This window comes from Mustelus asterias, chromosome 9 (genome assembly GCF_964213995.1).
Source record: "Mustelus asterias chromosome 9, sMusAst1.hap1.1, whole genome shotgun sequence".
Lineage (NCBI taxonomy): Eukaryota > Metazoa > Chordata > Chondrichthyes > Carcharhiniformes > Triakidae > Mustelus > Mustelus asterias.
Genome location: NC_135809.1, coordinates 42,364,624 through 42,378,617, shown reverse-complemented (window position 1 = coordinate 42,378,617; position 13,994 = coordinate 42,364,624). Strand labels below are relative to the sequence as shown.

The 13,994-nt window shown below is 42.1% G+C and overlaps 1 protein-coding gene across 3 annotated transcripts in view; it reads left to right on the top strand.

The window, feature by feature from the left end:
- The window catches only part of erc1b (ELKS/RAB6-interacting/CAST family member 1b), a 788,812-nt gene that overhangs the window by 80,175 nt on the left and 694,643 nt on the right, over window positions 1-13,994 (top strand). For all 3 annotated transcript variants that reach the window (XM_078220074.1, XM_078220073.1, XM_078220075.1), the window contains one exon: window positions 7,058-7,225. In XM_078220074.1, coding sequence (XP_078076200.1) covers window positions 7,058-7,225 — 168 coding nt within the window. The remainder of the gene's footprint in view (window positions 1-7,057; window positions 7,226-13,994) is intronic.

The following is a 13,994-nucleotide window of genomic DNA, read 5'->3' as shown; positions in this document are numbered from 1 at the left end:
ACTTCGGAAAGGATATAATTGCATTAGAAACTGTTCAGAGAAGGTTCACTCAACTGATTGCTGAGATGCAGGGGTTATGAGGAAAGTTTGGACAGCTTGGGCCTGTCTCCCGAAAAAGCAGAACAAATCCATTCTGGCCAATTACTGACCCAGTAGTCTACTCTCCATCAGAAAAAGTGATGAAAAATGTAATTGACAGTGTTATCAAGCAGCATTTGCACGGCAATAATCTGCTCATGCTCCATTTGGGTTCTGCCAGAGCTTCTCTGTTTGAGGCAACGTCATAGCCTTGGTGCAAATATGGACAAAAGAGCTGAATTTAAGAGTTTGAACATGAATGGCTGCCCTATGAAGGCTGTCCGTGGTATTGACTGTGTATGGTATCCAGGAGCCCTGGAAAAATTGAAGTCAATGGGAATCAGGGGGGAAACCTTCTGCTTGTTGGAGTCTTAACTAGCACAAAGGAAGCTGGTTGTGATTGGTGGAGGTCAGATATCTCAGCTCCATAACTTTCTTGGGGTAATGACCTAGGCCCAAACATCTCCAACTGCTTCGTCAATAACCTCTTGCCATCATGAAGCCAAAAGTAGGAATTTTTGTTGATGATTGCACAGTGTTTGTACCCATCTGCAGCAACTCAGCTACTGAATCAGTTCTTGCCTGCATGCAGCAAGACCAGGCGAACATTCAGGCTTGAGCTGATGTGTGGCATGAATGTCACATGCCACTTAAGTGACAGGCCATGGCCATCACCACAGACAGGATTTAACCGTCTTTTCCTTGAGATTCAATGGCATCACATCACTGAATAACTAACTCACCGTTAATATCCTGGGGGTTCCATTGACCAGAAATCAGTCACACAAATATTGTGGCTGCAAGAGCAGATTGAGGGCGAGGAATTCTGTATGTATCTCACCACCTTGATCCTCAAAGCCTGTCCACCATCTACAAGGCGTAAATAAAAATGGAATACTCTCCGCTTGCCTTGTGTGAGTTCAAGTCTAACCACATTCACATCATCCAGGGCAAAAGATCAGACTTGATTGGTACCCCATTTACTCTCCTCACCACCGGTGCACAGGGGAACCAGTATGTACCATATAAGATGCACTGCATTAACCTTCCAAGGCTCCTTCTACAGCAACTTCTAAACCTCTACCTTTTTGAAGGAAAGGGCAGTAGACATATGGGACCATCAGTTGCAAGTTCACCTTCAAGTCATACATTATCAGTGTTTCTTCACTGTCATTGCATTAAAATCCTGAAACTCCTTCCCTAACAACACTGTGGGTGTACCTATACCAGTTGACAGCAAAGGTTGAAGGCTCAACGTCACCTCCTCGAGGGCAATTATTTAAGGGCAACAAATGCTGGCTATGCCAGTGGCATACACATCTGAGGAATTAATTTTTTAAAACCTGGTCTTTTCTCCTACCCACTGGTCCCCTATTTTGAGGAAACACTTAATATGGGCCAAGACTTGAAGATTTGTGGCTCATTGATGGTTCGGCCATTCGTCACCAGATCTGGCTAAACCATATTGAAGTGTTATATAGCTCATTCTCAAATGCCAAAGCTACCTGCTACATTATGACAAGAAATAGTATTTGTGGGCAAGAACTATGTGGCACAGCAAGACGTAAATAAAGATATAGTATTAGGAAAATACATGCCGGTTTGAGAGTTATTTGGAATATTTAAAGGAAATAACCTGAAGATCAGTTACAGCCAACTGGCCAAGAGGCAAAATATTTCAGAACTGTTGAGGGAAAATAGTGCAGGTTAATTCAGCAGCCACACTTGTCGACTTGTCGAATAAAAACAAAATACAGTGGATGAAGGAAATTTAAAATGAAAACCAAAAATGCTGGAAATATTCAGTAATTCAGGCAACATCTCCAGAGGGAGTAACAGTTCATGTTTCAGATTGATGACCTTTCATCAGAACTGGAATAATTTGCAGATCTAATCATTTTTAAGCAAATAAAGGAGGAGCAAGGAACAAAAGAGAAGGTCTGTGGGGAGGGTGAAAATTGAGAGTAACTAAATGACAAGGGACACAAGGTATATGGTTGTGGTATCTTGTTTTTCAAGATTCCATTGTGCTTCATTAGAACCATGCTAAAGTGGCCAGAATGAGATGGAGAATTAAAGTGTTCTGTTGCTGAAATCTTTTTGGAATTCATGGCAGTATGTATTTTGTTTTTATGCATTGTCTCATTAGGTAATGGACCAATAAGTCCAAAGAAATGAATAATGGTCTTTTGTTTCTTCTAAAATTGGAAGTTAGAATGACATGCCTTCCTCACAGGTGCCAGTATTGAATATTAATTTTTAGCATTTTTTGTTTTTTTACCTTGTGCATTTTTCCTATATTGACAGCCTTCTGTCTCATGAGGCATTATTTAACTCTGTTGAGCATTTCCTGGTGTGGTTCAGAAACCCCACGTTGGCATGGCATTCTCTGCTGCCTTTGTTGCAGAGTGAGTGGGCAGATAAAGTGCAGGATTCACTGCATTTTAGGGGGTCGGATCTCAAACATTGATGAGACGGAGTACAGGAACGAGATGGAGAATCTGGTGAACTGGTGTGAAGGCAATAATCTCTCCCTCAATGTCAGCAAAGCAAAGGAGATAGTCATCGACTCCAAGAAGCTTAGTGGAGGACATGCCCCTGTCTACATCAATGGGGATGAGGTGGAAATGGTCGAGAGCTTCAAGTTTCTAAGTGTCCAGATCACCAACAACCTGTCCTGGTCCCTCTACACTGACGCTATAGTTAAGAAAGCCAATCTATGCTTCTACTTTCTCAGGAGGCTAAGGAAATATGGCATGTCCATTGGCATGACTCTCACCAACTTATACAGATGCACCATAGAAAGCGTTCTTTCTGGTTGTATCACAGCTTGGTATGACTCCTGCTCTGTCCAAGACCGCAAGAAACTACGAAGGGTCATGAACGAAGCCCAGTCCATCTCACAAACCAGCCTCCCATCCTTTGACACTGTCTACACTTCCCACAGCCTTGGAAAAGCAGCCAGCATAATCAAGGACCCCACACATCCTGGACATATTGTCTACCACATTCTTCCATCAGGAAAAAGATACAAAAGTCTGAGGTCATGTACCAACCAACTCAAGAACAGCTCCTTCCCTTCTGCCATCAGACTTTTGAATGGGACTACCTCGTACTAATTATGTTGATCTTTCTCTACACCTAGCTATGACCGTAACACTACATTCTGCACCCTCTCCTTTCCTTCTCTATGTACGGTATGCCATGTCTGTATAGCGCACAAGAAACAATACTTTTCACTGTATACTAACACGTGACAATAATGATAAATCAAATCAAAGGATTTGCTCACCTCTTTTTGCTTTTGAGCCCTTTATTTCAGCCAGCTAAGCCTTCCGTTTCTGTTTGCCTCTTCCAGTTCCCCTCCAAGCAGTGAGCCTCCAGAAGTTAATGGCAATCAACGAATGTGCCCCAGTTGTCATTGACAATTTTTCTATCATGCATGCTGTTGTCCTTGTGGCGAGGTATAAACATTCAGGAGGTTGTGACTCAGTGGTCAGTTCACTGTACAGGTTTTTGGGTTTCTGGCTGTCATCCAGTTGAGGAATATAGCCAAGCCAACACAGATGTAGTTGGCTTAGTAATGAGTGTCTGCTGATAGAAGAAGTGTGCTTCAGGACCTCTAAGTTGGTGACCATGAATCCAAAGAAAGAAAACGCTGGAAAATTTCAGCTGGTCTGGCGGCGTCTGTAAGGAGAGAAAAGAGCTGATGTTTTGAGTCCAGATGACCCTTTGTCAAAGCTTTGACAAAGGGTCATCTGGACGTGAAACGTCAGCCCTTTTCTCTCCTTACAGATGCTGCCAGACCTGCTGAGATCTTCCAGCATTTTCTCTTTTGGTTTCAGATTCCAGCATCCGCAGTAATTTGCTTTTATCCAGAGTTGTCCTGCCAAGGATGCGCCTGAGACGGGGAAGGCTTTTTCTTCTACCTCACGCATGCTATCCAGGTCTCATCAATATGGAGGAGTGTGTTTAAGATGCAGGTTTGGTAGACCCACCTCGGTCAGGTCAGAATGCCCAGAAAGGTTAGTGTTGTTGCACACACTCACTCAGCTTGACAATAACATGCATGTTTTGCAATGCATTTGTGCTATAGCACAGTGAAGTTTCAGACCACTAGAGTGTGCTGTGATACAATTCCTATTTAAACTTTGCACGAGTATACTTAGTTTCAAAGGTACATTCACAGTCAGTTGGTATTTTTATGTAATTTAATACCTTCCTTTTGAGTTTTTGATTCAAAATCTCAGCCTGTTTATATAAATGATCTGGAAGAAGGAGTAACTGGGGTGATCAGTAAGTTTGCGGACGACACAAAACTGGCAGGACTTGCAGATAGTGAGGAACATTGTCAGAGGCTACAGAAGGATATAGATAGGCTGGAAATTTGGGCAAGGAAATGGCAGATGGAGTTCAATCCTGATAAATGCGAAGTGATGCATTTTGGTGGGAATAATGTAGGGAGGAGCTACACGATAAATGGAAGAACCATAAAGGGTGTAGAGACGCAGAGGGACCTGGGTGTGCAAGTCCACAGATCTTTGAAGGTGACGTCACAGGTGGAGAAGGTGGTGAAGAAGGCATATGGCATGCTTGCCTTTATAGGACGGGGCATAGAGTATAAAAGTTGGGGTCTGATGTTGCAGATGTATAGAACGTTGGTTCGGCCGCATTTGGAATACTGCGTCCAGTTCTGGTCGCCACACTACCAGAAGGACGTGGAGGCTTTGGAGAGAGTACAGAGGAGGTTTACCAGGATGTTGCCTGGTATGGAGGGGCTTGGTTATGAGGAGAGATTGGGGAAATTGAGGTTGTTCTCCTTGGAAAGACGGAGGATGAGGGGAGACTTAATAGAGGTGTATAAAATTATGAAAGGCATAGATAGGGTGAACGGTGGGAAGCTTTTCCCCGGGTCGGTGGTGACGTTCACGAGGGGTCATAGGTTCAAGGTGAAGGGGGGGAGGTTTAACACAGATATCAGAAGGACATATTTCACACAGAGGGTCGTGGGGGCCTGGAATGTGTTGCCGGGCAAGGTGGTGGAGGCGGACACACTGGGAACGTTTAAGACTTATCTAGACAGCTATATGAACGGAGTGGGAATGGAGGGATACAAAAGAGTGGTCTAGTTTGGACCAGGGAGCGGCGCGGGCTAATTGTTCCTGGTTTCTCGTTTCAAGGCTTCATTCTACGATCATCTTGCTGGTGCCAGTACAGAGTGAGACTGCGGATAGTTGGGAACCTGTCTCGGGGGCAGGGAATTCATATGGTGTTCGTGGAAGTGGAAATGACTAGGGTTGGGAAGCATTTTCCGATCTGGGCCATTGTGATCTCCTGGACTCGTTTCGATCGCCTCAGGGGGTCGGAGAGGAATTTCCCAGATTTTTTTTCCCCATATTGGCCCTGGGGTTTTTCACTCTGGGTTTTCGCCTCTCCCTGGAGATCACATGGTCTGGAATGGGGGGGTGGGGGTAAGTTAATAGGTTGTAATGAACAAAGCATCGTAGCTGTGAGGGACAGCTCGGTGGATAGGATATTGGTATGTAGATAGGCTGGAAAATTGGGCGGGGATCCTGGATTCAGGATTCAATCCTGGACCGGGGAGCGGCGCGGGCTTGGAGGGCCGAAGGGCCTGTTCCTGTGCTGTATTGTTCTTTGTTCTTTGTTCTGTCTCAGAAGTCTGGGCTGGACTTGATACTTTTCCTTTATGCTTAACTCTTAAAGTTGAAGGCAGGGATTCTGTTGCCTGAGCATTGTGCACAACTTACAAGGGTGGAAGCAGTAATATTTAAGTTAACCAAATGATGTGATACTACTGTGTCCCACAAAAACAACTGGGTTTTTTTTGGGAAAAGCTAGACCAAAAACTGTGGAAGCTTTTTTCACTGATTATATATGATTATATAACTTTTCTTCCAAAGAAACAAATATTTAAAAATGTCTGACACTTTATTCATAATAGAGAAAAGGAGATATGCAGCAACTTGGTCTGTCTTCAGGCAAATCTGATTTTGAATTATTTTTGGTTAAGTTTTTTTTCAAAGGAAGCAGAGCTCTGTTTTTAATGTTATGATTGTTGAAAAATTGCTGATGTCGGGCCAAAAAAGATATTGATTAGTGGGGGCCGATGTGGGCAAACAGAATATGGTCAGGAATTGGTCATAAAACAGCTAATTTACTTGCAGAGATCATCTTAAAAGTTTGCAAACAAATACCGCAGCAATAAAATATTTGGGATGCCTTCACCTTTCCCCTGTGCCACACGTTGCTATCAGGCTGTTGCATTTCACCACAATTAAATGATCTGTGATACCAGGCATCCATCAGCCAGCCAATACCTTATTCCATCTCAGTTTCCTCTCTACAGTTTTGCCAAATTTGAGGTTCCTCCATCCACAGTGTTCCAGATTAAATGATTCTCATGCTGTCAAATCTCAGAAACCTTGTATTAGTGCTCCTTAACTACAGGGCCCTCACCCCAGTTCTGCCAAAGCCCAAGACTATGCTCCACTTGTACCAAAGCAGTTAGTGTCCAAGGTGCAAAATGCATGGGGACTCATAAGCTGCAAATGAAAGCATTTTGTTGTACACTATTACAATGAATTTTTATCAACGTTCCAATGTTACTGGTATGTGAGACATCCCTTTTTGATTTTGACCCACATGGAAAGAGCCTTCTAAAACCCAAACTAATTAATTTAAAGTCTTGATGAATATCTGTATGATGGATTATGTCAAATCTGTGTCTGCATTTTGTGACCCAAAATATGCCAATTATGCACATATCCTTTTCAATATGCAAGAGAGTGAAGTATCTTTATGCAAGTTTGTGAGTTTATTTTAACAATCCTTTTGCTCAAGTTTCATAATAGCAACATGAACGGTGCAACAGAAATTCTTTTCATGATGTATTGATGTTTCGGGAATGTGGACGGCAAGGCACCACGGAATAACATTATCATTGCTGTGTTTGCCCCAGGTGGATGCACTGCGTCTGCGTCTTGAAGAAAAGGAAAGCATGTTAAATAAAAAGTCAAAGCAGATGCAAGAAATGGCTGAAGAAAAGGGAATTTTGACTGGAGAGATCCGTGATCTGAAGGACATGATGGAAGTTAAAGAGCGTAAAGTGAATGTCTTACAAAAGAAAGTGAGTAAAATAATTTTTGGAAGAAAATATTTTATTTCCATGAATTAATATGAAACTAATTGGCTGAAGTGCATAATAAATTAGGGTTATCACAGCATCATTGTCCACGTGGCCATTGTTCATCGCATTTTTAAACTGCTCAATGTTGTACATCTCTGTTTAATTAGTGGAAATAACTTTACTGCAGAATTATACTGTACTTGTGAGGACAAACAATGCTGTAATGTAAATGAGGCTGGCAGGCCTTGTGTTAATTTATTTGAATGCTACAAGTAATTTTCAGTGGCAGCTTTTTTGCAGTAATGATTGTATGAATGCTTCTATCCAGGAGATTTGAACTTAAATCCAGTTGTCATCTGCATTTATCTAAAGGGCTTTCCTTCAAAGGGGACAGATGTTTTGGTTTTAGAGAATGGGGCAGGTGAACTAATATACAGGTGAGAGAAAAGTAACCGACCATTTATCTTGGGAAGCTTAATAAATCCGATGCTGGAATATTTGCAAGCTTGACTGTTCTCTTTATCAAGAGTGATAGCATTTTCTTTCCTTTTTTCTTCATGGGGATGTGAGTGTCACATCCCTAATTGAACTGATTAGATTGCTAGGCCATTTCAGTGGGCAGTTAAGGGTCTGTGGGTCTCGTGTAGGCCACATTAGGTAATTGTGGCAAATTACCCTCCATTAAAGGTTGTCAGTGAATCAGGTAGGTTTTTACCACAATCGATGTTAATTTCATGGTTACCGTTACTGAGACTAGCTTTCAATTCGGCATTTATTAATTAAATTAAAATTCCACCTGCTGTTTTGGTGGTTTTTGAACCCATGTCTCCTGGGCCTGGGGCTCTGGATTATTAGTGATGTTACCACGAAGCCACCATCTTCCCTAAATATCGATAGCAGCTCCCGAGTCAGGAAATGTTTGGCTAGATGATCAATTTTTTAAAAACGCTGGTGTAATTGACATCATGGTCTTTCACTTCACTCTTCAGTAATTTCAAAGCATGTTTCAGCATATTTTTTTGTTTTGCTTGTGCAGAATTAAGACTATTCAAGCACCTTCCATGTCTTGCGCAGCAGGCCATGTCCCAAGCCAGAGAAGAAGACAAACTTCACTCTTTAAGACTTCTATGCCCTCCTGAAGACCATTGAAGGCAGGGTGAACATATTCCTGGGTGTGGGTGACACCAAGTTATCACTTTGAGAGGGAACATGATATTGACCCCTGAAAAGCAGGACTTCTTCAATTAGCCCTTCACAACACACTTTAGTTAAGCAGAACTCTTAACTTGACATTTTGGAACAATTTACTAAGATGCACAAATTAAAATCCTATCTCCCACTTTAACCATCATATCTTTTGGCTTCACCACTCTTGAATCGCTTGACACCTTCCTTCCTCCACTGCAACCCTCATTCATTTTATTGTTTCCGAACAACTTGACACACCAATTCCCACAAGAGGGGCATTTATGCTATGAACAGATGATCCTTGGAACTGTTCTACCCGTAGCAAATTATTTTAAGTGCAGCAGTAATCCAGATCTGGGAACTTTGGAGGTGCTTTGCCACTGGCTCTGATGTTGATACACTTAAATGAGGCCTGTGTTAACATTTTGGGTGGTTTGTGGAAAGCCATTTACTACTGCAAAATGTGTAGAAGTGGCATTCATCTGTGATTTATTTTTCAGAAATTGTTACCCATGCTGTTGCTACATGGAAAATGCACTGAACACTACAAGAAAACTCAACCTCTCTTGATTTTAGGAACTAGATCTGTCAAAATGAATTATTCTTTCATGGATCCATATATGACTCTGTTCGTCCATGTTTATCTTAATGCTGAGGTTTCTAGTATCATAGATGCTGGTCTTCAACCAATTCAATTTGCATGTATTATGAAATGGCTTAACATGTTAGATACAGTCCTGGTGCCTTGATTTATATGCTCAGATCCTGGAGTAGGACTTGAACCTGAAACCTCATGACTCAGAGGCTGTGGCTGATCGGGATTCAAAACTAAGCGCTTTATGCCAAATTGTTGAATGATTTACTTGAACCTCGAGGTCAGAGTGTTTGTGGTTTTGTGAACTTTCTTGGGAAAGTTGATTGGAATGACTGCAATTAGACTTGGTATTGTTACGATGAGCCCGATTGGAATGGCTGAAATTATACTTAGTATTGTTATGACCAACCCCAGGTGGGGTTCCCCTAAAATTATTGATCCAGTCGAGATATTCAATTTGACACTGTCTGACTGGGATACTCCCTAATTGTCAAAAACCTAGGTGAGGACGGATGACTTGCTCCATGTCTTTATTCAGCCCGCCCTATGCTGGTAACAACAAAGGTTTAACCTAACTAGGTTCCCTTCCGCTTATGTACCTTTTCCAAACCCAATAGTTATGTTTAAAAATGAGCCAATTCGAGCTTTCCTGAGTTAAGATAGAGAAGTGGTAAAATACATGCATCTACATTCGTATGGATTAGGAATAAGTTAAAATAAAAAGCTAAATGGAAGACTTTGAATTGCGAGGAATAGATGATAATGAATTGCGGCTGGTGTGATTCTTTTCAATATAATTGGCTTCTACTGATGAATAGTTGCTTCTTCAGTTCAAGTGTCTTGTAGTTCGGTTGAGATTTGAGTTCTTTGTCCAGCTACGATCTTTTGCAGGCCTTGTCTTGGGTCGCTGTATTACTTTCAATGTGTGACAATGTCCAACTGCTATTTGTCAACACCCACGCACCACACACCGACCAACCTAGAGAGAGAATTCCAGAAGAATGTCTGAAAGGCTCCTTGGTAGGCAAGCAGCCCTGCTTTTAGCTCCCACATGTATATTCAAGAGGCTGATGTGTGTGCTCTGTCTATTATGAAGTCTCTCAACACCAGGTTGAAGTCCAACAGGTTTATTTGGTAGCACAAGCCACAAGCTTTCGGAGCGCTGTCCCTTCATCAGGTGAGTGGGAGTTCTGTTCACAAACAGGGCATATAAAGACACAAACTCAATTTACAAAATAATGGTTGGAATGTGACTCTTTACAGGTAGTCAAGTCTTAAAGGTACAGACAATGTGAGTGGAGAGAGGGTTAAGCACAGGTTAAAGAGATGTATATTGTCTCCAGTTAGTGAGATTTTGCAAGCCCAGGCAAGTCGTGGGGGTTACAGATAGTGTGACATGAACCCAAGATCCTGGTTGAGGCCGTCCTCATGTATGCGGAACTTGGCTATCAGTCTCTGCTCAGCGACTCTGCGTTGTCGTGTGTTGTGAAGGCCGCCTTGGAGAACGCTTACCCGAAGATCGAGGCCGAATGCCCGTGACTGCTGAAGTGCTCCCCAACAGGAAGAGAACACTCTTGCCTGGCGATTGTTGAGCGGTGTTCATTCACCCATTGTCATAGCGTCTGCATGGTCTCCCCAATGTACCATGCCTCGGGACATCCTTTCCTGCAGCGTATCAGGTAGACAACGTTGGCCGAGTTGCAAGTGTATGTACCATGTACCTGGTGGATGGTGTTCTCACCTGAGATGATGGCATCCGTGTCGATGATGCGGCACGTCTTGCAGAGGTTGCTGTGGCAGGGTTGTGTGGTGTCGTGGTCACTGTTCTCCTGAAGGCTGGTTAGTTTGCTGCGGACAATGGTCTGTTTGAGGTTGTGCGGTTGTTTGAAGGCAAGATGTGGGGATGGTCTTGGTGAGATGTTCGTCTTCATCAATGACACGTTGAAGGCTCCGGAGAAGATGTCATAGCTTCTCCGCTCCGAGGAAATACTAGATGACGAAGGGTACACTGTCCACCGTGTCCCATGTTTGTCTTCTGAGGAGGTCGGTGCGGTTTTTCGCTGTGGCGCGTCAGAACTGTCGATCGATGAGTCGAGTGTCATATCCTGTTCTTATGAGGGCATCTTTCAGCGTCTGGAGGTGTCTGTTGCGATCCTCCTCATCTGAGCAGATCCTGTGTATACGGAGGGCTTGTCCGTAGGGGATGGCTTCTTTAACATGTTTAGGGTGGAAGCTGGAGAAGTGGAGCATCGTGAGGTTATCCGTGGGCTTGCGGTACAGTGAAGTGCTGAAGTCACCGTGAAGATGCAAACCAAATTGCTTTTTTGGTGGATAACATCAGGCAGCAGGCAATTTGATGAAATTGCTAATTCCCATGTGCACTTTGAGGAGGAAGAGTGGCCAGTGATCTTTAATTTTGTCAAAGCTGCCTGATACATTTTTTCTGTTATGCTGGAACAGAAGATCGTGGCCGTGTTGAAAATTGCAAAGTTCACTGAGGTTGGAAAGAAATCTGACCTATGAAACTGGGTGGAAAAGTTAGAAAACAAGTTGTCAGAGCAGAAGTGGAAAATCTTCAAAAATGAGATGGAAGAAGCATAAAACTAAATTTTTTTGAGGCCTGAAAAGGTGCATCAAAAAAGAAGGTTCTATATATAAATAAAGCAATTAAAACTAAACTGAAATTTAAAAGGGCAGGGAGGCATTCTGATAATGTAAAAATAAATTATAAGAATTTTTTAATAACAAAAGTAAAATAGCAGTTCAGAATCTTATCTCCATATTCATTTGCAAAAACTGATATACTATTGTTTCATATTTCCACCAATAACTTTGTTCTCCATGATTTGACTTCTTAGACAATAATACATAGGAGCAGAAGTAGGCCATTCGGCCCATCAAGTCTGCTCTGCTGTACAGTGAGATCATAGCTGATCTGATATAATCCTCAACTCCACTTTCCCACCTTATCCCCATAACCCTTGATTCCCTTGCAGATTAAAATCTGTCTATCTCAGCCTTGAACATACTTAATGTTCCAGCCTCCATAACTCTGCAGTTAAGAATTCCACAGATTCACTTCTCTGAGAGAAGAAATTCCTCCTCATCTCTCTTAAATGGGTGACCCATCTTAGTCCTAGACTCTCCCACAGGAGGAAGCATTCTCTCAGCATCTACCCTATCAAGACCCCTGAGAATGCTATATGTCTTAATACGGTTGCCCCTCATTCTTCTGAACTCCAACCTAATTAACCTCTCCTCATCAGAAAATCCCTCCATACCTGGGATCAACCTAATAAAACTTCTCTGGAAGGAATATATCTTCCCTTCCTTCATTCCTGAGTGATCTTGCCCTTTCTAACAGTTGTTTTATGTATTTCTAAATGTTTGTTGATAACGATAGCCAATAAGCTATATTTTCCCAATTGCTTACTTTTTTGATTTGAAAAACGTGAGTTGGGAAAAAGAATGAAGTAAATGAGGTGTATGTGAAAAAGGCATTTGAAAATGTTTGAGTTTTGTTAAAATGAGGTAAATGGTATGAGTGGAAATGTGGTAGCATGGATGGAAAGTCCGTTCGTGGATAGGGAACAAAGGGTCATGGTATATATGTATTCAAACTGATGGAGGGTTGAATGTGGTGTACTGCAGAAGTCAGTATTGTGTTCACTTTTACCTTGATATTGGTGGTTGTTTTGGACTTTAGGTAAGGGACAGTGTTGCCTGATGAGATGAACAATGAGGAATTCTTCAAGAAGACACGTTAGTGGAATGGGCAGACAAACAGAAGCAATTTAATGTAGGTCAGTGTGAGGTAATACATTTTGGGAAGAATAAAAAAAAATGACTGTGCATATATTGGTAAGACATTGAAAGATATGAATCTAAATGCAGAATTCCCTAGAAATCAGATCGTGGACAAAACCATTCTGGAAAGATAATGACATGTTAGGATTTGTAAGTTGAGGCAAGATGAGTTCAGAAATAACTATGCATTGATACAGAGCATTTAACATCCCATGTACAGATTTGGATACTGTGTTATAGACAAATATGAAAGGCAGAAAATTGTATTAACTAGAATTTCTCATCCCGTTAATGAGGACAGATTTGAGTTACTGGAATTATTTCCACTGGAGCCAAATGAAAAGGAGATTTAATAAGTATTTTTTTGATGATGTGAATAAGGGAAAGACCATGGTTCATAAATTTGTTAGTTTGTGAAAATGAATATGGATTGACTTGTACTTAAGACTGCCTGCTAATTATAATTATTTCAGCATGCAAACAACACTGTTCATTGGCTGCATGTATTACCAAGGGGTCCAGTATCATGAGTAATTTGCACTAGAAAGCAAGCCTATACTGTTTATTGCACCTCTTAAAGGATAAATGATTCGTGGCTGGAGCAAGAGATGAGAAAAGAATGGCTGACCATGGAAGAGAGCAGATTTTTGGATGCAGCAATACATGTCTTGGTGCAAGAGGTTGAAAAGAGGGCAATGTACTCTATCCTCAAGTTGGTGGAATGGACACATGATGAGAAGACAGGTCACATTGGAGGCCAATGCCAGGAATCGAGCAGTGAGGACCCAAATGCATTGCCAGAGAACTTTAAAGTTTATTTATTTATTAGTCACATGTAGGCTTACATCAACATTGCAATGAAGTTACTGTGAAAATCCTTTAGTCTGGTCTCTAATCCACATTGGCGCCTGTTTGGGTACACAGAGGGAGAATTTAGTATGGCCAGTGCACCTAACCAGCACGTCTTTCGGATTGTGGGAGGAAACCAGAGCACCTGGAGGAAACCCACGTGCACACTCCACACAGACAGTGAGCCAAGCTGGAAATCGAACCTGGGTCCCCGGTGCTGTGAGGCAGCAGTGCTAACCACTGTGTCACCGTGCCGCCATATGAGCGCTCAAGATCAGCGAATACATCTTGGCATATGCTTAAAACTACACTGCTAACCTCAATTGCTGC